The sequence below is a fragment of the Rhamphochromis longiceps genome, linkage group LG19 (genome assembly GCF_057381845.1).
Source record: "Rhamphochromis longiceps isolate RC_006_pf linkage group LG19, R_longiceps_female_GT1.1, whole genome shotgun sequence".
Classification (NCBI taxonomy): Eukaryota; Metazoa; Chordata; class Actinopteri; order Cichliformes; family Cichlidae; genus Rhamphochromis; species Rhamphochromis longiceps.
In genome coordinates, this window is record NC_140575.1 from 27,328,193 (window position 1) to 27,344,323 (window position 16,131).

A 16,131-nucleotide genomic window follows, 5' to 3' on the forward strand; every position below is an offset into this window, starting at 1 on the left:
TGCAAAATGACGTCCACCTCAAAGCCTATCAGGGTGCACCAAACTTTTGGTGCCTTGTTGACACAGAAAAGTACAGTGGTGTGTGCACAGCAGCTATGAAGGTTGCCAGCCTGTTTGGTTCAACCTATCTTTGTGAATCAGCCTTTTCTGACATGAACTTCATCAAGAACAAACACAGAACACGCCTCTCCGATGCACATCTGCAAGACTCACTCAGAGTTGCAGTGTCAAGTTATACCCCAGATTACAACACACTGGTGAACAGCATGCAATGCCAGGTTTCCCACTAACAGACAAAGAAAGCCATATTAGATGTTCTCAGTGGCAATTTGCTTTAAAATGCTGCCAATTTGGTGAAAAGTTCTGTAAAATTTGAAAGTTGATTTTTGTATGTTACATACATACAAAAATAATGTATGTAACAGTGCATGATTTGTTAAAATTTGTTAGTGGTAAGTGAAAATGTTGTAGAAGTGATCACTTCAAAATGTAAATACTTGCAGAGATATATAGAAATAAAGCGTTGCATATTGATATTTATGTTTCCTACCTTGTTTCCTACTTGCATTCTTTATAATTATGGTGAAAAATAATTAACATAATTAGTGTCCGTACATAGATGAATATCATTAATTATTAATGATAACACATAATTAAGTTAAACTGAGGAAATTTGTTATTTGAGAAGTGTGTGTCAAACTGGTAGCCCTTCACATTAATCGGTACCCAAGAAGTAGCTCTCACTTTCAAAAAGGTTGGTGACCCCTGCTGTAAATAATCACTATTATTTAATTATTTTTTGTGTAGTGCGAATGGCAATTGGGGGATGGAGGCCTCTTTCAATAGGAAAAGCTGTAAAACATGAAAATACAGTTAAAAGGTAAAAATCTGTGCAGTCCTTCCAATTTTCAAAGTTGTCCAGTGGGCCTGTTTGGAGTCCTTGCAGGGCCGGTTCTGGTCTGTGGGCCTTATGTTTGACACCCCTGGCCTAAAGATTAAAAAAGAAAATACAAATAAATGCAAACAAACTAAGAGCCAAACGGAAAATACTTGACAAATAAGTTCAGAAATCATAACTCAGGGTCCAAAAAACGAGGACCATGACAGATTCAGCTTGAATGTTGTGACAGAGTAGCTCTGTTACGCAACAACTGGGCAGAAGCAAAATCAAAGACAGGAAAGTAAGGGAATCTGGCTCGTGGAGCTATAGCTCGGGTGTTACACAAAGGTGACATGGAGAAATGTGCGGTCTACACCAAAGACTCTACACACACTGGAATTCTCCCGTGAGCAACAGCCTTATTATAAACAGCAGCAAATTTTATGTTCTGAAGCAATTCGGTATCCAGCTTGTTCTTATTTTCAGGTTTGTTTGTTTTTTGGAGGTGTGAAGGTTGTTTTTTTTTTTAATCTTCTGTGTTGAGAATGAAAAACAGGACGTGCTGTTCGCTTCTTCTCCCTCACCTGTTGTCCTTCGGGCTCTCACAGGACACAGAGTACTGGTAGGATTTTGTGCGGTTAAAAGCGGTCGTCCTTCAGCTGTGCTTAGAGACGAATGGCGCTGCCCAATTATTTTATTATGCAGACTTCCCTGTGCGTGAGTGTATAGTAGGCGTATTGTATTTGTGTGGGTACCTACAGCTGTGGAAACACAGTGAAGAATCATGAACGCTTTGTCTACATCACCCACAGACTTGCTCAATTGCTCTCTGTATCTCTCTCACAAACACACACTACACAAGGGAACAAAGGGAGTAGGTCACCACAGGGAACATTGCGATGGCAGATGAGCAGGGCACTTTTCAGCCACATGTAACTCAACAACCCCTCTCTTCTTCCTCGTTTCCCCTCGTCTTCCTCCTCTCATTCCTTTAACATGTTTGCGCATAGAGGCCACATAAATTAGTGATCAGCACGCTCACTTGTTACGCACCAATCAGTCGTGGGTTTATCAGCGCTGGCATATGGTGGTGTAAAACAAACATTGCCTGCTATTATGGAACATGATCTCAGAGCTTTCCCACGTCTTTGCACATGCCAAAATATCAATTTGGGTTAAGGAAGTCACCACTGTGTGTGTGGGTGTGTGTGTGTGTGCCTCTGTGTATGTAAATGATAATCTTATCAGTTTTACACATGGAGTTTTGATGACATCTGAGTCATAGAAGCTGGCCAAGGCTCATGGAAAATTCACAGTGTGAATAAGGGCTGAGGCGGGCTCTACAGAGAGGTTCAACAAGTGTCTTTGTTGTTATACTCAAGTCACGATTACACCAAAATCAGGAGCAACTGTAACAAACAATGGAAATGTAAAATGCTCTGAAATGTAAATCAAGATCTTGCAATACAAATGCTACCAACCTCCCACCCCCAGTTTACTCATAACCAACAAACGTGTCTCTTATGATAAACACCAACTGTGACTCATGAGTCTGTCTTCAGTCAATTTCCTTTAGCTATATGACGCTTGAAAGCTTTTTTAAGGTGACTGCTTCAGTCTTTTCATTTTAGTCACTGCATCGTTAATATCTTAATTTAGTGCGAGCATGCTCACCAGCATCTTTTCCTTTTTAGCTCAGATAAACCAAATGTACTATACAAATGTACAAATGTACTGTAGCTAGGAAATTGTACTGAACAAATGCTTCCCTCAAGCATTCGCCTTGAGGGAAGAAAAAACTTCAAGTGAATGCTAATTTTGTTTTACACCTGCTGAATGTGTAAGCAGCTGTTTCCTAACATGCTTTCCATAGTGTAGGCTGTAAACAGTTTAGTAACAAGTGAGGTTTGAAGCTTTTTTTGCTCGTCTAAAGTGACCACAAAAGCCTGTCCATGTGGATTTGTTCCATTGTTCATTTATTAAATATAAAATTCAAATTTAAAACAAAATCTGTCGTGCTCACATGCAAATATTAAGGAACCTGAAAACAACATTTAACAAATTGAAAGGTGAGACCATTTAGGCCTCAGTCATACAGCCCTAGAGGCCGATCAGTGACCCAGTAGCAACTGGTTGCTAAGGAATTCAACTCAGTTCACTTCAATTTTGCCATCTATAATCCAGTGTTGAGATCCCCTCCCAGAAGCCTTGACGCCCACTCACAGCCTGGGACATTTGACCTCAGTAAATCACATGATAGGGTGGGGCTAGGTTTCACAATGGGTTCACCTGAAACCTTGGCTGATTGTGACCCACACCCATTTTCACACCTGGGGTTCGCGTGATTAATCAGAGGATCAATAGGGGGGTCCATGACCCTCTTGGTGACACTCCACTAGGGTTTAAAATCTGGGACTCTCTACCAGTTGCTTTTAGAACTGAAGAAGCTTCTCGGATGAAAGCTGAAACATCTTTAAGAAATCTTTTCTTTTCTTTTAAAGCTCTTTAGGCTCTTTAGGCTACGATGACCTGGAGGACTGAGAACCTTCACAGACAACTCAATTCAGTTTTATTTATATAGCGCCAAATCACAACATTTGCGTCAAGCCTCTTTATGTTGTAAGGTAAAGACCCTACAATGCAAAACAGAAAACACCTTAACAAAAACCTTAACAATTATATGACCCCCTATGAGCAAGCACTTTGGTGACAGTGGGAAGGAAAAACTCCCTTTTAACAGGACGAAACCTTCAGCAGGACCAGACTCAGGGAGGGCAATACGTGGTTGGGGGTGAAGGAAGCAAGACAGGACAAAGACATGACGTGGAAGAGAGCCAGAGTTTAATAATAACTAATAATTAAGTGCAGACAGGTGTATAAACACAACTGAAGAAGAAACACACAATGCATCAACCCCCAACACCGTAGACTTATTGCAGAATACTATGCAAAGTATGGGCAACTGCAGCAATCTGATAGCATCCAGAGCTATCACTAGGAGGGTTTTATGCCTCTTTGCCTGCATCATTCATGAGAAATTCAGGGAAAACACATTTTTCCCTAGGCCTCTGTAATTAGGTTTTAGTATTTCACTTATGTAAAACTGAGTGGCTCACAAGAGACAGATGGATTTATAAATCTCTGTTATTAGGATTACTATGTACCCTCTCTAATGCAATATGTAATATGAGAAGTAACATCTTGACATGTTGCTTCTCCTGCTATTTATGCACAACTTTGAGCGTAGAGCATTCATATTAAATCAACATACCTAACTCCCAGCTCTCCCATTATATTTAGCGATAAGCATGCTCTTCAATCTCCTCTGGCTTTGAGGGATTTTTGCATTTTAATTGCTAAGTTTCACTTAAAAGGAGTCAAGATATTCACACATTCCTAACTTGACCTCTTTTCCTAGCGTCTTAAGTACGCACCTTGTATGGTGAAGTCCAAATCTGACTAAAAATGGTATCACATGGCCTGTAGGTGAAGTCACTTCTGATGTTAAGCCAGCTACCCAGAGGGGTTCAGCAACAGAAGACCTGATGCACTTACATGGGGAGAAGACGTGAAAATAAAACAAGAGGGGAAAGGGGGGAGGATTAGGAGTAAAAGCGCTAATCTTCTTTTTTATTTTCCTCCAAATTGTTTGACCACCGTGAACAGCACACTGCAGCATGATGGCAGCTGACAGCTTGCTGAATCATTTAGAGCTGTGCATGTGTCAGATAGTGTGATTATGTGATTTCTCTACAGAAAGGCCCATATTATAAAGCATATATATTTACTGTGTCAACAAAAAACCAAGGCACTGAGATATAGCAGCTATATATTAATACAAATGCACGATGGCTTTACTGATCATTATTAAGTGTTTACTTTACTGTGAACTGATTAGTCACTTAGTAATTAATCGATCATTTAGGTAGAAATGCCAATGATTTGAGTCAGTCTAAGGAGCTTGGAAAGAAAAGCGTCTGGACTTGTTTAAGTTGCTTGGAGACGTTTCACCTCTCATCCGAGAAGCTTCTTCAGTTCTAAGGGTCAAATGGTGGAGAGTCCCAGATTTAAACCCAGTGGGAGTTTCCCCTCAAAGAGGGACAAAGGACCCCCTGGCGATCCTCTACCTAATCAGGATCGCCTTAGACTACGATGACCTGGATGACTGAGAACCTTCACAGACAATGATTTGAGTCAGTTTCAGCATCTTGATCCAGATGTTCAGATGTTTGTGTCTTGCGTTATAGTAAAAAGATATTTTATTTAAAAACAGCTTTTTAGACGGAAAAAACTGAATAAAAATGAATGAAAACAGTTCTTTTTTATATGAATATGGACATTTTAGCATGTCAGTGCAGTGTTTGCAGCTTGACTTTAATTTATGATACCCAGACTTTTATGTGTTGCTCGTAGTTTGATTACATACAGTGTGAAAGTGTTAAGATTTTTGCATTAAATGTCAAACAAGGCCAGATGAATATGTGCCAGATTCTGGCAAGTGTTCTCCAATAAGACACAGGGCTGAAACGACACGCAGAGAGAGCCCAGAACTCATCCCGGTGTGCTGAGTGTGCAGATTATAGGTGTATCCTGTCACTTAGGTGTCACTAATGTACAGAGGCAGATCTCACAGCCGACATGCTGCCTGTATTCCTTCAGGTAACGCTCACCTTTTCCATCCTGGTGATAGCTGCTGTGTCAGCTCAACAAAGAAAGTGCTATGGGACTATTTTAGTTTCTAGCTTCCACTGACAGAAGAAAAATTCAGCTCAGATAAAAATCTGTCAGACAATAACAGAAATGGGCGCTGACTTGAGACCAGCGTTTAAAAGTAGACATTGGCACCACTGATTGCAAACACGTGGCTCTTAAGACACTTGATTAAAGTAAAAGCAAACGGCCATATCCACATACTTAACTATGGCTTTGCATTAACTTTAACTCTTTAAGTATTAAGTAGAAATGTTTTTGTAATGGCCGCTTTACCCAAGTTGAGCACAAGAACTACATTAAAGATGTAAAGGCCCTGTGAACCTGTACTGGCAGAAGACCACATTCAGTTGATCATCCTTCTTCCTTCTCAAAAGAGGGTCTAGTTTGATAGTCATTGTTGGAAGGATTCAAAGAGTAGCACTACTGATTATTCAGAAACGAGCTCCCCTGGTGGCCTCTTACTTTCTTTTTTTTTTGCCCTCCTGCTGAGCTGCTTGATTGAGTTTACAGTTGAGGAGGCCAATTTGTCGAGGCCTGATGGGGGGGATATGGGAATGTTTAACGACATATAGTTCAAGAAGCAGAAAATTACATAAGGATTAAAAACGAAAAGAGAGACAACAGCAGAGAAGAGTGCTGGAAAATGACAGAGCTGGACGCAGAGCACTTAGTCACACGAGTTTCTCGCGTAGTGTTCTCAAATATCTTATTTTGTTGTATTTGAGATATTTGATGTTATCTAGCTTTTGAGAAAATAGTGCTCAGAGAACATAGTTCATCTTGAGTAATTGCACACAAAAGAAATAGAGAACAATAAACAACAGTTTTTAATCCAATTTTGACAATCATTAAGTGAAAGATGATGACGCTGACTCAGAAGATTTGCCTCTAGTCAAGCATATCGCTGTGTAAATACTATTGCCGTGGTTTGTCAGTGAATAAATGTTAACTAAGAAAACATTGTTTTAAGTGTTTATGGAAAAAATGTGACTTGTTTAGTCTATTTGGGTTTTTAAATGGTTGCTGTATTTCACAGTATCAGCAGGTTAACATGCTCAACAATAGCCTCGATCTCTCATCAGACTTGTACATTTTTACCTTTTTTATCTTGTGCAGGAGAGGTTCGAGGCATTGTTTAGGATCTACGATGAACAGGCGACTTTCCAAATGTTCAAAAGCTTCCGGAGAGTCCGGATCAACTTCAGCACCCCAGAGGCAGCAGCCCGCGCACGCATTGAGCTACATGAGTCCGAGTTCAACGGCAAGAAGCTTAAACTCTACTTTGCTCAAGTAAGTGTCAGCTGAGGGGTCTGGGAAAGGGCAGGAAGGGGGCCTGGGAGATGGAGGATCTGAGGCAAAGCACTGCTTATTTACATAGAGAGTTAGGGCACAGTGCATTGTGTGTGCACAGCAACACACAGAAAAACAAACTCGGAGAAAGAGCATGGTACACAATCTCCTCCCAAATTCTTTCAATTTCTCTTTTTAATCCATCTTTTAGTGTTGTTTGCATCTCTGAGCCACACCTGACTGCTTCCTGAACCTATGAGCCTTCCTGTCAAAACTCATCTGTTACATTATTGAGCACAAGAACACAGTTCTTGATTCCCCACCCACCCACTACACTGTAGCTGTGTGAACAAGTGTGTCTCTATGCAGTTGTGGGGAAGAGAGAGGTTGAAGGATGAATTTTACAGGTTACATACTGTATAAATTGTATTTCAATCACATTTAAATAGCTATAAATTAATGTGTAGCAAGTCCAAAACACCCAGTTTAGCTCAGTTTTAGTCAAGATTCCATCAAAGTTGTGCTTCCTGAAAAAAATACAAGTCACTGCGACTCCAACTGAAACTCCCCTTATCGCGAATACATCATCAGTCATGACCCCTGCTGCACCTTTTAGTACTTTGATGTAAGAGGATTAAGGATTTTACAGCTTGACAGATGCCACATGTAGGTATTGTAATTACAGCAATTGGCAGCTATCAAAATGCTGAAATCCATTCATTGGAAAAAGCCTGTTATTTGAGACTTGAAGACAGAGCTTCTGACTGAAACTTCAGTTTATCCTGTGCATATAACCAGCGGACAATGAGACTTGTGTATGAATTAAGAGAACAGTCGTTTCATCAGCTATCATCTTCTCTCCAATAGATCCAGAATGGTGACGAGGACATTGATAAGTCATATTTGGCCCCTCCCCAGCCAGTCAAACAGTTTCTGATCTCGCCCCCTGCCTCGCCGCCTGTGGGCTGGAGCCAGAGCGAAGACGCCACGCCCGTCATCAACTACGACCTGCTGTGCGCCGTAGCCAAGCTCGGACCCGGTCAGTACTCAACTTCAACACGCTCGTGCTCTGTGTTGGTACTCGGTGCCTACAACAGGCGTAACACAGGGAAAATGGTGTGCAACAAATGTATGAAAAAATCTCCTTTGAATCATTCGTCTCTGAACAGTAAAGCCGAAAAAAAGCAGGAAATTATTTCATGCACCTCAGGGGGGCGATGTGGAAAGGATATTTATCTGGGAAGCAATCATGACAAAAGGAAATGGAACATTTTTGAATTATAACTCTTTTAATCTTGACTTTTACTGCGGCGCGTTAGTCACTTCTGAATAGCATCTGAAGTACTTGTTCAGAAGTACATTTAAAGAATGCTGTGCCATTTAAAAATCTGTCTTTCTTAGTGATCTCAGCGAAGAACTTCCTGCTGCTGTGGTTTTTTGCAGAGAAGCATAAAAAAAGGAAACGCCAGACTGAATCCCACGAATCAAATCCATTGTTCGAGCTATGATACATCAGCATCAAGGGTCATTGTCAGTACATATACAATGAAAGAAGCAGTGGATTCAAATGATTTTGCATAACATACACTGACTAATGAGTAAACCCCTTCATAGAAACCATAAGTGGATTTTTGGAGGTGGTGAACGTCTGTGTGTATTTTTTTTTTATCTGCAGTATTAAACTAGGATTAGAAAGTCCTGCAGGGACGATTTATTTCAATTCATCATTACTTATTTCAGGGATTTAGGAGGAGTCATTAAGGGAGGATGGTAAACCAATGGCAATAGTTTATAGAATCTGCCCGAGTGAATCTGCTCTGCTTTCCATTTAGTCGAGCCAAGTTAACATTCATCAATGCCACCCAGGAAAAACAAAACATCCAGTGTGGAAATAGTTGTAGCAGCTAATCTTACAATCACGTTCCTCCCCACCTCAAGAACAATGCTGTTTCATTCTTTCCATGTCTATGCAGATCAACAATTGCATCCTTGTTATTCTAAGTTTAAACAGAGTTCTAGAGGCTCTCAGAACTAAAGTTAGCTCAGTTAAACTGGCAATAGACTACTTGAGTGTTGGCATGCATGCCCAGCCTGCACGGAGCTGCCACAAATGCTAAATACCTTCCCGTTTTAAACCATCCACTCGTATCAGACGAATATGTCGGAAGATTTTATTTCTTACACACACATAGTGTAAATGATAGCAATTGGATATCGTTCAGGTCTCACTTTGCCCTGGAGATTTTGTACCTGGTTGCATATAGAGTGGCATGGCAATATGAAAGCTAATGCGGAACCAGTCTAAATGAGGCAGCACAAACCACCACAGTTAGACTGGCAAGTAAACACCTGCACCTCTGTCTGCCTTGTCAGCAAGATATCAGATCGCCGCAGCCTTTAGAAAATGTCACCTAACACGCACAAGAAGGTGTGCCATTTCCACAGCGTCTTTCCATGCTTGCATATGTGGATGTGATCATGCTGATGAAGTGGAAAAAACAACCCGAGCGCCATTTATTATCACCAAAACTGATGATTAAACTCGCCACGTCCTCGCACGCACAATTACACACACACAGTCCAGTTCGGAGGACCATTTTGACATGTTCTGCTTTTACCATAGCAACACGAGGCTTCAAGAAACTGCTTTGTTCTGCGCGTCACATCCTGCCATCCAACATCAGATTAGCTCAGGGCTGCAGCACAGCACGCTGACTCCCTCTGTCAACTCCCCGTGGTAACAGCAGAACTATATTCGGTGTCCCTCCCTTGTGTTTGGCACCACGGCGAAAAGCGACAAGACCAATTTCCTCCTGTCTGCCAGCTGTCTGATCTCCATGGCGACTGTGATACAATCTCACAAGAGTCCGTTTTCAATCAGAGTCCGCTGAGTTTGGCATCCAGACAAATGGCAAGAGTATTCCGGGGAATAGTTGTCTCTTGAACACGTATCCTGATTTGTTCCTTAACCAACAGGAAAAACAGCTGTCACCATATAATAGATGCCGTACATATTTCAAACATAAAGTATATTTAGTTAGTCAACCATATTAGTGCAAAATTAGTGCTACTCTAGACAGAAGGAGGAGTGTTTTTCGTCTCCTTATCATTCATGGGGGATGTATTCAAATCCCTTCAGTAAAATCAGAGGCACTATAAGAGAGAGACAATTAAATGTGGAACTGAAATTTATGGGAAGGTTTTGGAATGGCAAAGACAAATGTAGAAATACAATTTCCAGAGGCAAAAGCTGTTACACAAGTGTTACTACTTATATAAATTTGATCATATCTGGTGGTTTTATACATGCACTCTTAATGGTATGGTGTCCATTGGTATAATGAATAATGCTTCAAAATAACTGGGCAGTATACTGCCTCCAGGCATTTGAAATGGTCAATAATATTGACTTACTTTTAGACTTAAGGTTGTAAAGTTCTAATATTACTCAAAGAGAGCAAAACATACAGCAGTTTCCTCTGGAATGTACACTACATTAAATGATTAACTTGCATGAAGCCTCTTCTACTGAGCAATGTGTTAGTCCAGTTCTCAGTACTCTGAGTTTTGCCAGTCTCTCTTTACCACAGTAGTGGTTTTGCTTTCATATTTAATCCGTAAATGTCCAATTACCCTTTTTTTAGTTTATTTAATTGAAAAAAAGAATGATGTACTGTGTGTGTATATATGTAGATTGATAGGTAGATATAATGATTAGTTTGCATTTAATCTTCCAACAAACTCATTCTCATAAACTTAGAATTAATTAATCAATTAAAATACGTAGGTGCTGCTGCCAGTTTGTGGAAGTCGCCATGTTTCCCTGCCATCTTGAATACAGTGGCCGAGACGGACATCGCTGTTCTGCCTAATTGTGTTAAGTTTGTTGATACAGACCCGCCACATATGTATTAGATGAGAAGATGAGAACTCATAAGAAAATTGTAATTCATGCTTATTTATTCCTAATATACTCAAAATTGACAAGAGCCAGCTAAACAGCTATGGATGGTTATAAGCCAACATTATACCAGCTAATGTTAGGTTCAGGTGTCCAGGAAATCACATTTTCCCTAAGCATAAACAGTTTGATTATATTCTCACATTGTACGAGAGTTGATTCGCCAAGTGTCCAGCAACTTAAAAGTTTCAATAACACTAGTTAAAAACAGCAGCCTCTGATGACAGAAAATTTCAGGATATTCTCAATAACTCCGCTCAGTATCATCAAGATGGATCAGACTTCTTTAACAAGCTTACAGCCGCCTCCAGAAGTAAACATCGACACATACAGACAGCTGAGATGAACAGCTGACTAACGGCCTGCTAAGAAAACAGCAGATTGTGGAATGTATCTGGTCTGGAGTCATTTTGTTATCTGAGTACACTAAATACAGATGAATGGCAACCAGTTTTATAGGTGACTCGAGTGTAGAAGCATAAAATATCGCACATAAAATATGAAATATGATTGTCCTACAGTGGCCAGGATTATGCACTGCCGCAATTTGCTGACATCTAGTGGTGATATTTTACAGACTGTAACTTAATGGCTCTTCTCTCTTTCCATCCCCTCAGGTGAAAAGTATGAACTCCATGCAGGAACAGAGTCCACCCCCAGCGTGGTGGTCCACGTGTGCGAGAGCGAAACAGAGGAGGACGAGGCAGCGCGGCCAAAGCAGCAGATTGTCCAGACCAGACGTCCCGACGGACCCCCAAAGGTCTTCAACTAGAGAGGCCTCCCTTCCAACACCAGTGGGGCCAAGACCGCCACTTAAGCCCACAACACACCTGCCCTCTCTCTCTCGTCTCTGCACTCACAGAGAGCGTCGATGCCCCTCATTTCAGTTCAACTAAAGCAAAAAAAAAACAAAACAAAAAACAACAAACATTGCTCGAAGACGGTGTTTGTGGGGAGCGTGGCGATGGAATGAGGTGGCTTGAAGGGGATGGATGAGAATCACACACACACACTCATCACATTCTGTGGACAGCCTGGGGGAGCGGTAGGCATGCTTGCCTCCACCCCACTAATCTCCCCTCGTGTTCGGCAAGAGGGGTGGAAATACCTGTCCCTACGCAGGCACCTGTCACTTATCGCACACACTCAGCTCTCATTGCTAGTCCTGCTCAGTAGCTTGCTAGTCAGTTAGGTTGTTAGCTGTACCTCTCCCTTCGTCTCACAGTCATATGTAATAATCGAAGATCTTTGGTTGAGGACATGTGATACTTAAGCAAAGATATTTTTCTTTTCTTTCTGTTTTTTTAAACAATAAATTGTGTTTTTAGGTTATACATATGTATTATAAATGTCTATTTTTTTCCTCCTTTTTCATATCTGCTGGTTCGCAGTTTCCGCTCTCATTAAGACTGACTGTGTGATGTTTCCGCTCTTGTCTGCATGTATATACTGTATTACAAAAAATACCTACAGAAACACAAATACTAACAAGCTATATCAAGAAAAAGGAACCTATTTAACATCACACACAGCACGAAGCGCCATATGTGACTAACAAAGTTGTGGTGGTTGTCTGACTTTTTTTTCTTTTTTCTTTTTTTTTTGATTTTGCTTTTTGTCCTTTTTTATTTGGAGAGGTGTTTTTTTGCTGTACTACTAGATGTGTATACTTACTACGTATTTGATACCCCAAAACTTTTTGCATGCTAAGTTACTTCTGTAGATGAAGAGCTGAGGTGTATTTTTTTTCTTAATTGATGTTCGTGACTATGACAGAGGAACGGGTTGATGCTTTTGACGCAAGTGCATATTTGCGCACAGGGTTGAAAGTATGTGAAACGGGGGGGTAGAAAAATAAAAGCTGAATGAGTTTTTGAAAGCTTGACAGTTCAGTCTTTGACTCGACGGCAAATTTGCATGTGTCACTTTTTTGCGATTTGACAGGTCAAACCCCCTTATTTCTTCAAAGGGGTGTCGGGACGGGGTTTGTTTTTCTGTTTTTTTCTGATTCTCTTTGTTGTAATTCACAACTTAAATGTATTTTTTATGTTATTTAATCAAACCCACAATCTGTGTCAGGTTTCCTCCGAAACCTTCTACTGCTTGTTTTGCACTGAGAATCTCTCGATATCTCCGAGCAATTGTGGGACTCTTGATCGTCTCCTGCTGCGCACCAGAGTACTGCGCTGCGTCTGGCTGTAAATAGCTTAGCGGAAAAAAATTTGTTGAAATAGTTCCTTTAGATATTGCAGTTTACCTGAAAGCATTTTGCTGAGAAAAGGGAAAATTAATCACGCCACATGAGATACACCAACCAAAGCATCGACTCATCTCCTAACGTAAAATGATTTCTTTCTTACTCAGAGACTCTGATCTGTATTTCTAAACACAAGGATATCATGTTTCCCCCGACCCACTTGCAGTAGTTTGTATTGAATTAGCGCTCATTTTATAAAAACATACATTCCTTAATCTACAGCTCACCTTTATTTTGTTCCAATAAAATCAAATCAGACCAGTGTGTTTCACCTCCACTGAATGAAACATTTCAGCGCTTTAAAAGCCACACAAAGGAGGCGAGTCTGAACCTCATTTGTGTCATCAGACAGCATGAAATCTAAAAGTACTTTTTGCTATGTAACAATATTAGTAAGCAAACTACAAGTCTGTGTGCATGTGAGCACTTTACTGTCAGTGTGCTGTTATTTCCTTCACATAAAAGTCTTTTTTTAAAGACAAAGTAGGAAGCACATTGTATGTCTTCAGTTTTATTTCTAGTGTTGTTTGTTTTATCTCAAGCTAAACACCTGGTTAGCCTTTTCACCAGCATATTGCAGTGAGTGAAACACTCCACTTCCTTTTTGCTCGTGTGAACCTTTCAGGCCTTTTTTGGATCTGTGGAAGTGCGTTTCTGAAAAGCGGTGTGGACATGCAGTGCAGTTTTAGGTTTGAGAGAGAGAGAGAAAAAAAAGAAACGAGGCAGGATGACAGTGCAGAACAAAATCACTATCTTTGTTTTTGTGTTTGTCCACAAGAAACATTCATTTTATCTTCACAGGATATGAAATGGTTCTTTGAAATGCACCGTGTTGGCAGAGTGCACTTTTATTGGCACTACGGTTAAGCTGTCGCAGTTATCTAAGCAGACGGCAGACTGGTGGAGCTGCTGTGATGGATGATATTGTAGAGGAAGCAGCGGAGCAGAAAGAAGGACACAAGGAAAGATTTTTTATCTCTTTTGTCATGGTGTTTTAACAAACTGGTGCATTTGGTCACAGTTGAAAAGAAAATTTATATTTATGTACATATGCCAAGTGTTTTTTCTGTTGCTGAGGCCAGTCCCGGTGTGCAGTTTGTTATGGCTTCTCTTGGCAATGTTGTAAATGGAAACAAAAAAAGACAAAAATGTATAACAATAAGTTCCGAAGATGCTCGATCAAAACCGACAGTCATCTTGTTGTGTTCAACATGGACTCTGTTTGAATGTTTCTTTTATTTCTGGGGAACGTCTACTAAAAAGCTCAATTATACCGTTTGTCACTGTTGTACTGTTTCCGTTGAAACCTGAATATTGTGTCTTGTATCGTAGGAATCGAGAAAACAACGTAGCAAAACGAGCAATAATTTATAGTTCTATAATACCAGTATGTGTATTTTCATGTTCTGTACTTATTTCTCAGAGATGGTCTCTGTCTCTTACAGTATCCGCTTCGATTTGTGTAGTATAATAGTCATTTGTTTCACATAGAAAAAAAAATACATAAAGACTTATTCTTAAAATCTATGTTTAGTGTTGTTTATTTCAGGTGTGTCTTTGCTCGAGGGGCTACACTTGGGATGCAAACACAGAAACAGAATCTCATTCCAAAAAATTAGATAGTTATAGTTGTGCAGAAAGTGAGCTATGTACAGTGTATGTACTGGGCTACACCTCTCAATCTTTGAATCCAGTCTTTTCCAGTCATATTATCGTAAATATGAAGCTTAGCCGTGCGGTCTGCCTTTACAAACATCTGTAAAAGAATACGTTTTTCTAAAGAACTCATGGAATTCATGAGTCCTACTGTAATAGGATGCCACTGTCACAACACGTCACATCATGAGTTTTTATTCCCTCCCAGATGTAAGTGGTATAATTGTGCAATGGAAACCAGAAGGTGGCAGAACACGTAAAGTTACAGAGCAGCTTAAAAGCATTGCCAATGCTCTGCTGACTCAGTAACTCGAGAGTTTCAAACCTCGGGCGTTTCTGTGGCTAAGCAGCTCCTGTAAATGTGTAGTTGTTCTGGTACTTGTGTCCATAAAGTGTGTGTTGTGCCAGACATACACCTGAGTAAAATCTAGTCTCCCAGTTTGTGGCTTTCATAAGTTTTCATTACTTTCACAGAATTCAGCATTAATTTACCAAATGCAAGATCTTTAAAACATTTCCTGATTTTGTTCTTCTTGATCATAACTGAAGGCTTATTTTATTTTACCAAGACAAGCTGTTGGTTCTTCAATAGATTAAATTTATGTGACAGAATAAATCTTATTACTTAGTATTTAAGTACAGTTTTGTTTTTAATACCAAAAACTAGAAAGTCATTTGCAAATAACTACTTTTTTGAAATAGGAAATAAACTGTAAGAACTTGGCATTTTTTCATGTAGAGGAAAGGTTTTTTCTTTTTGCCTGTATGAGCAGCAGATTCTAAAGTGAGAAGAGAGAGACCATCTTGAATTCTCAGCCCACATGATCTCTGCTACACATAAGTTCAGCATTAACAGCTTGCATGCTTGTGACACAATTACATTGTTGTAGTTCCTACACAAGACCACATTTGGTATAATGGGGGGCAGTAACTGACCTTTTTGCTATCAAAATGTCTTTAACTTGTGTTTATAAAATGTCAGCATGCTAAGTTGCTTTGTTTCAATGCACTGTATGCTAGCATGCTGACTGTAGCACTTAGCACATGACACCTGTCCAGTCATGTGACTGCAACAATGAGGGCAAACAGGCAACAAATGCTGGCCCACACTGGCCAATCCACAGAACTGCAGAACAGACCTGTTTGTTTCCAGCAGTTTCTTTTCTATTTTGCAAATTCACACTGGCATGTTTCAGATCACAGAAGAAGTTGCAATATTAGACAAAGATAACCAGCTACCTTGAGTTAATACAAAATGCAGTTTTGATTACTTCATTTATTAAGATAAAAGATCCATCCAAACCTACCTGCCCTGTGTGAAAAAGGAATGTGCACCATTTGTTAAATAATGAGTTAATGGTGATTAACCAAATC

At 40.1% G+C, this 16,131-nt stretch overlaps 1 protein-coding gene across 3 annotated transcripts in view; it reads left to right on the plus strand.

The window, feature by feature from the left end:
- rcan3 (regulator of calcineurin 3) overlaps positions 1–14,606 on the plus strand; it is a 48,467-nt gene extending 33,861 nt beyond the window's left edge. For all 3 annotated transcript variants that reach the window (XM_085392095.1, XM_085392096.1, XM_085392097.1), the window contains 3 exons: positions 6,710–6,883; positions 7,751–7,922; positions 11,462–14,606. In XM_085392095.1, coding sequence (XP_085248221.1) covers positions 6,710–6,883; positions 7,751–7,922; positions 11,462–11,616 — 501 coding nt within the window. In that variant the 3' untranslated portion in view covers positions 11,617–14,606. The remainder of the gene's footprint in view (positions 1–6,709; positions 6,884–7,750; positions 7,923–11,461) is intronic.
- Positions 14,607–16,131: the final 1,525 nt, after the last annotated feature.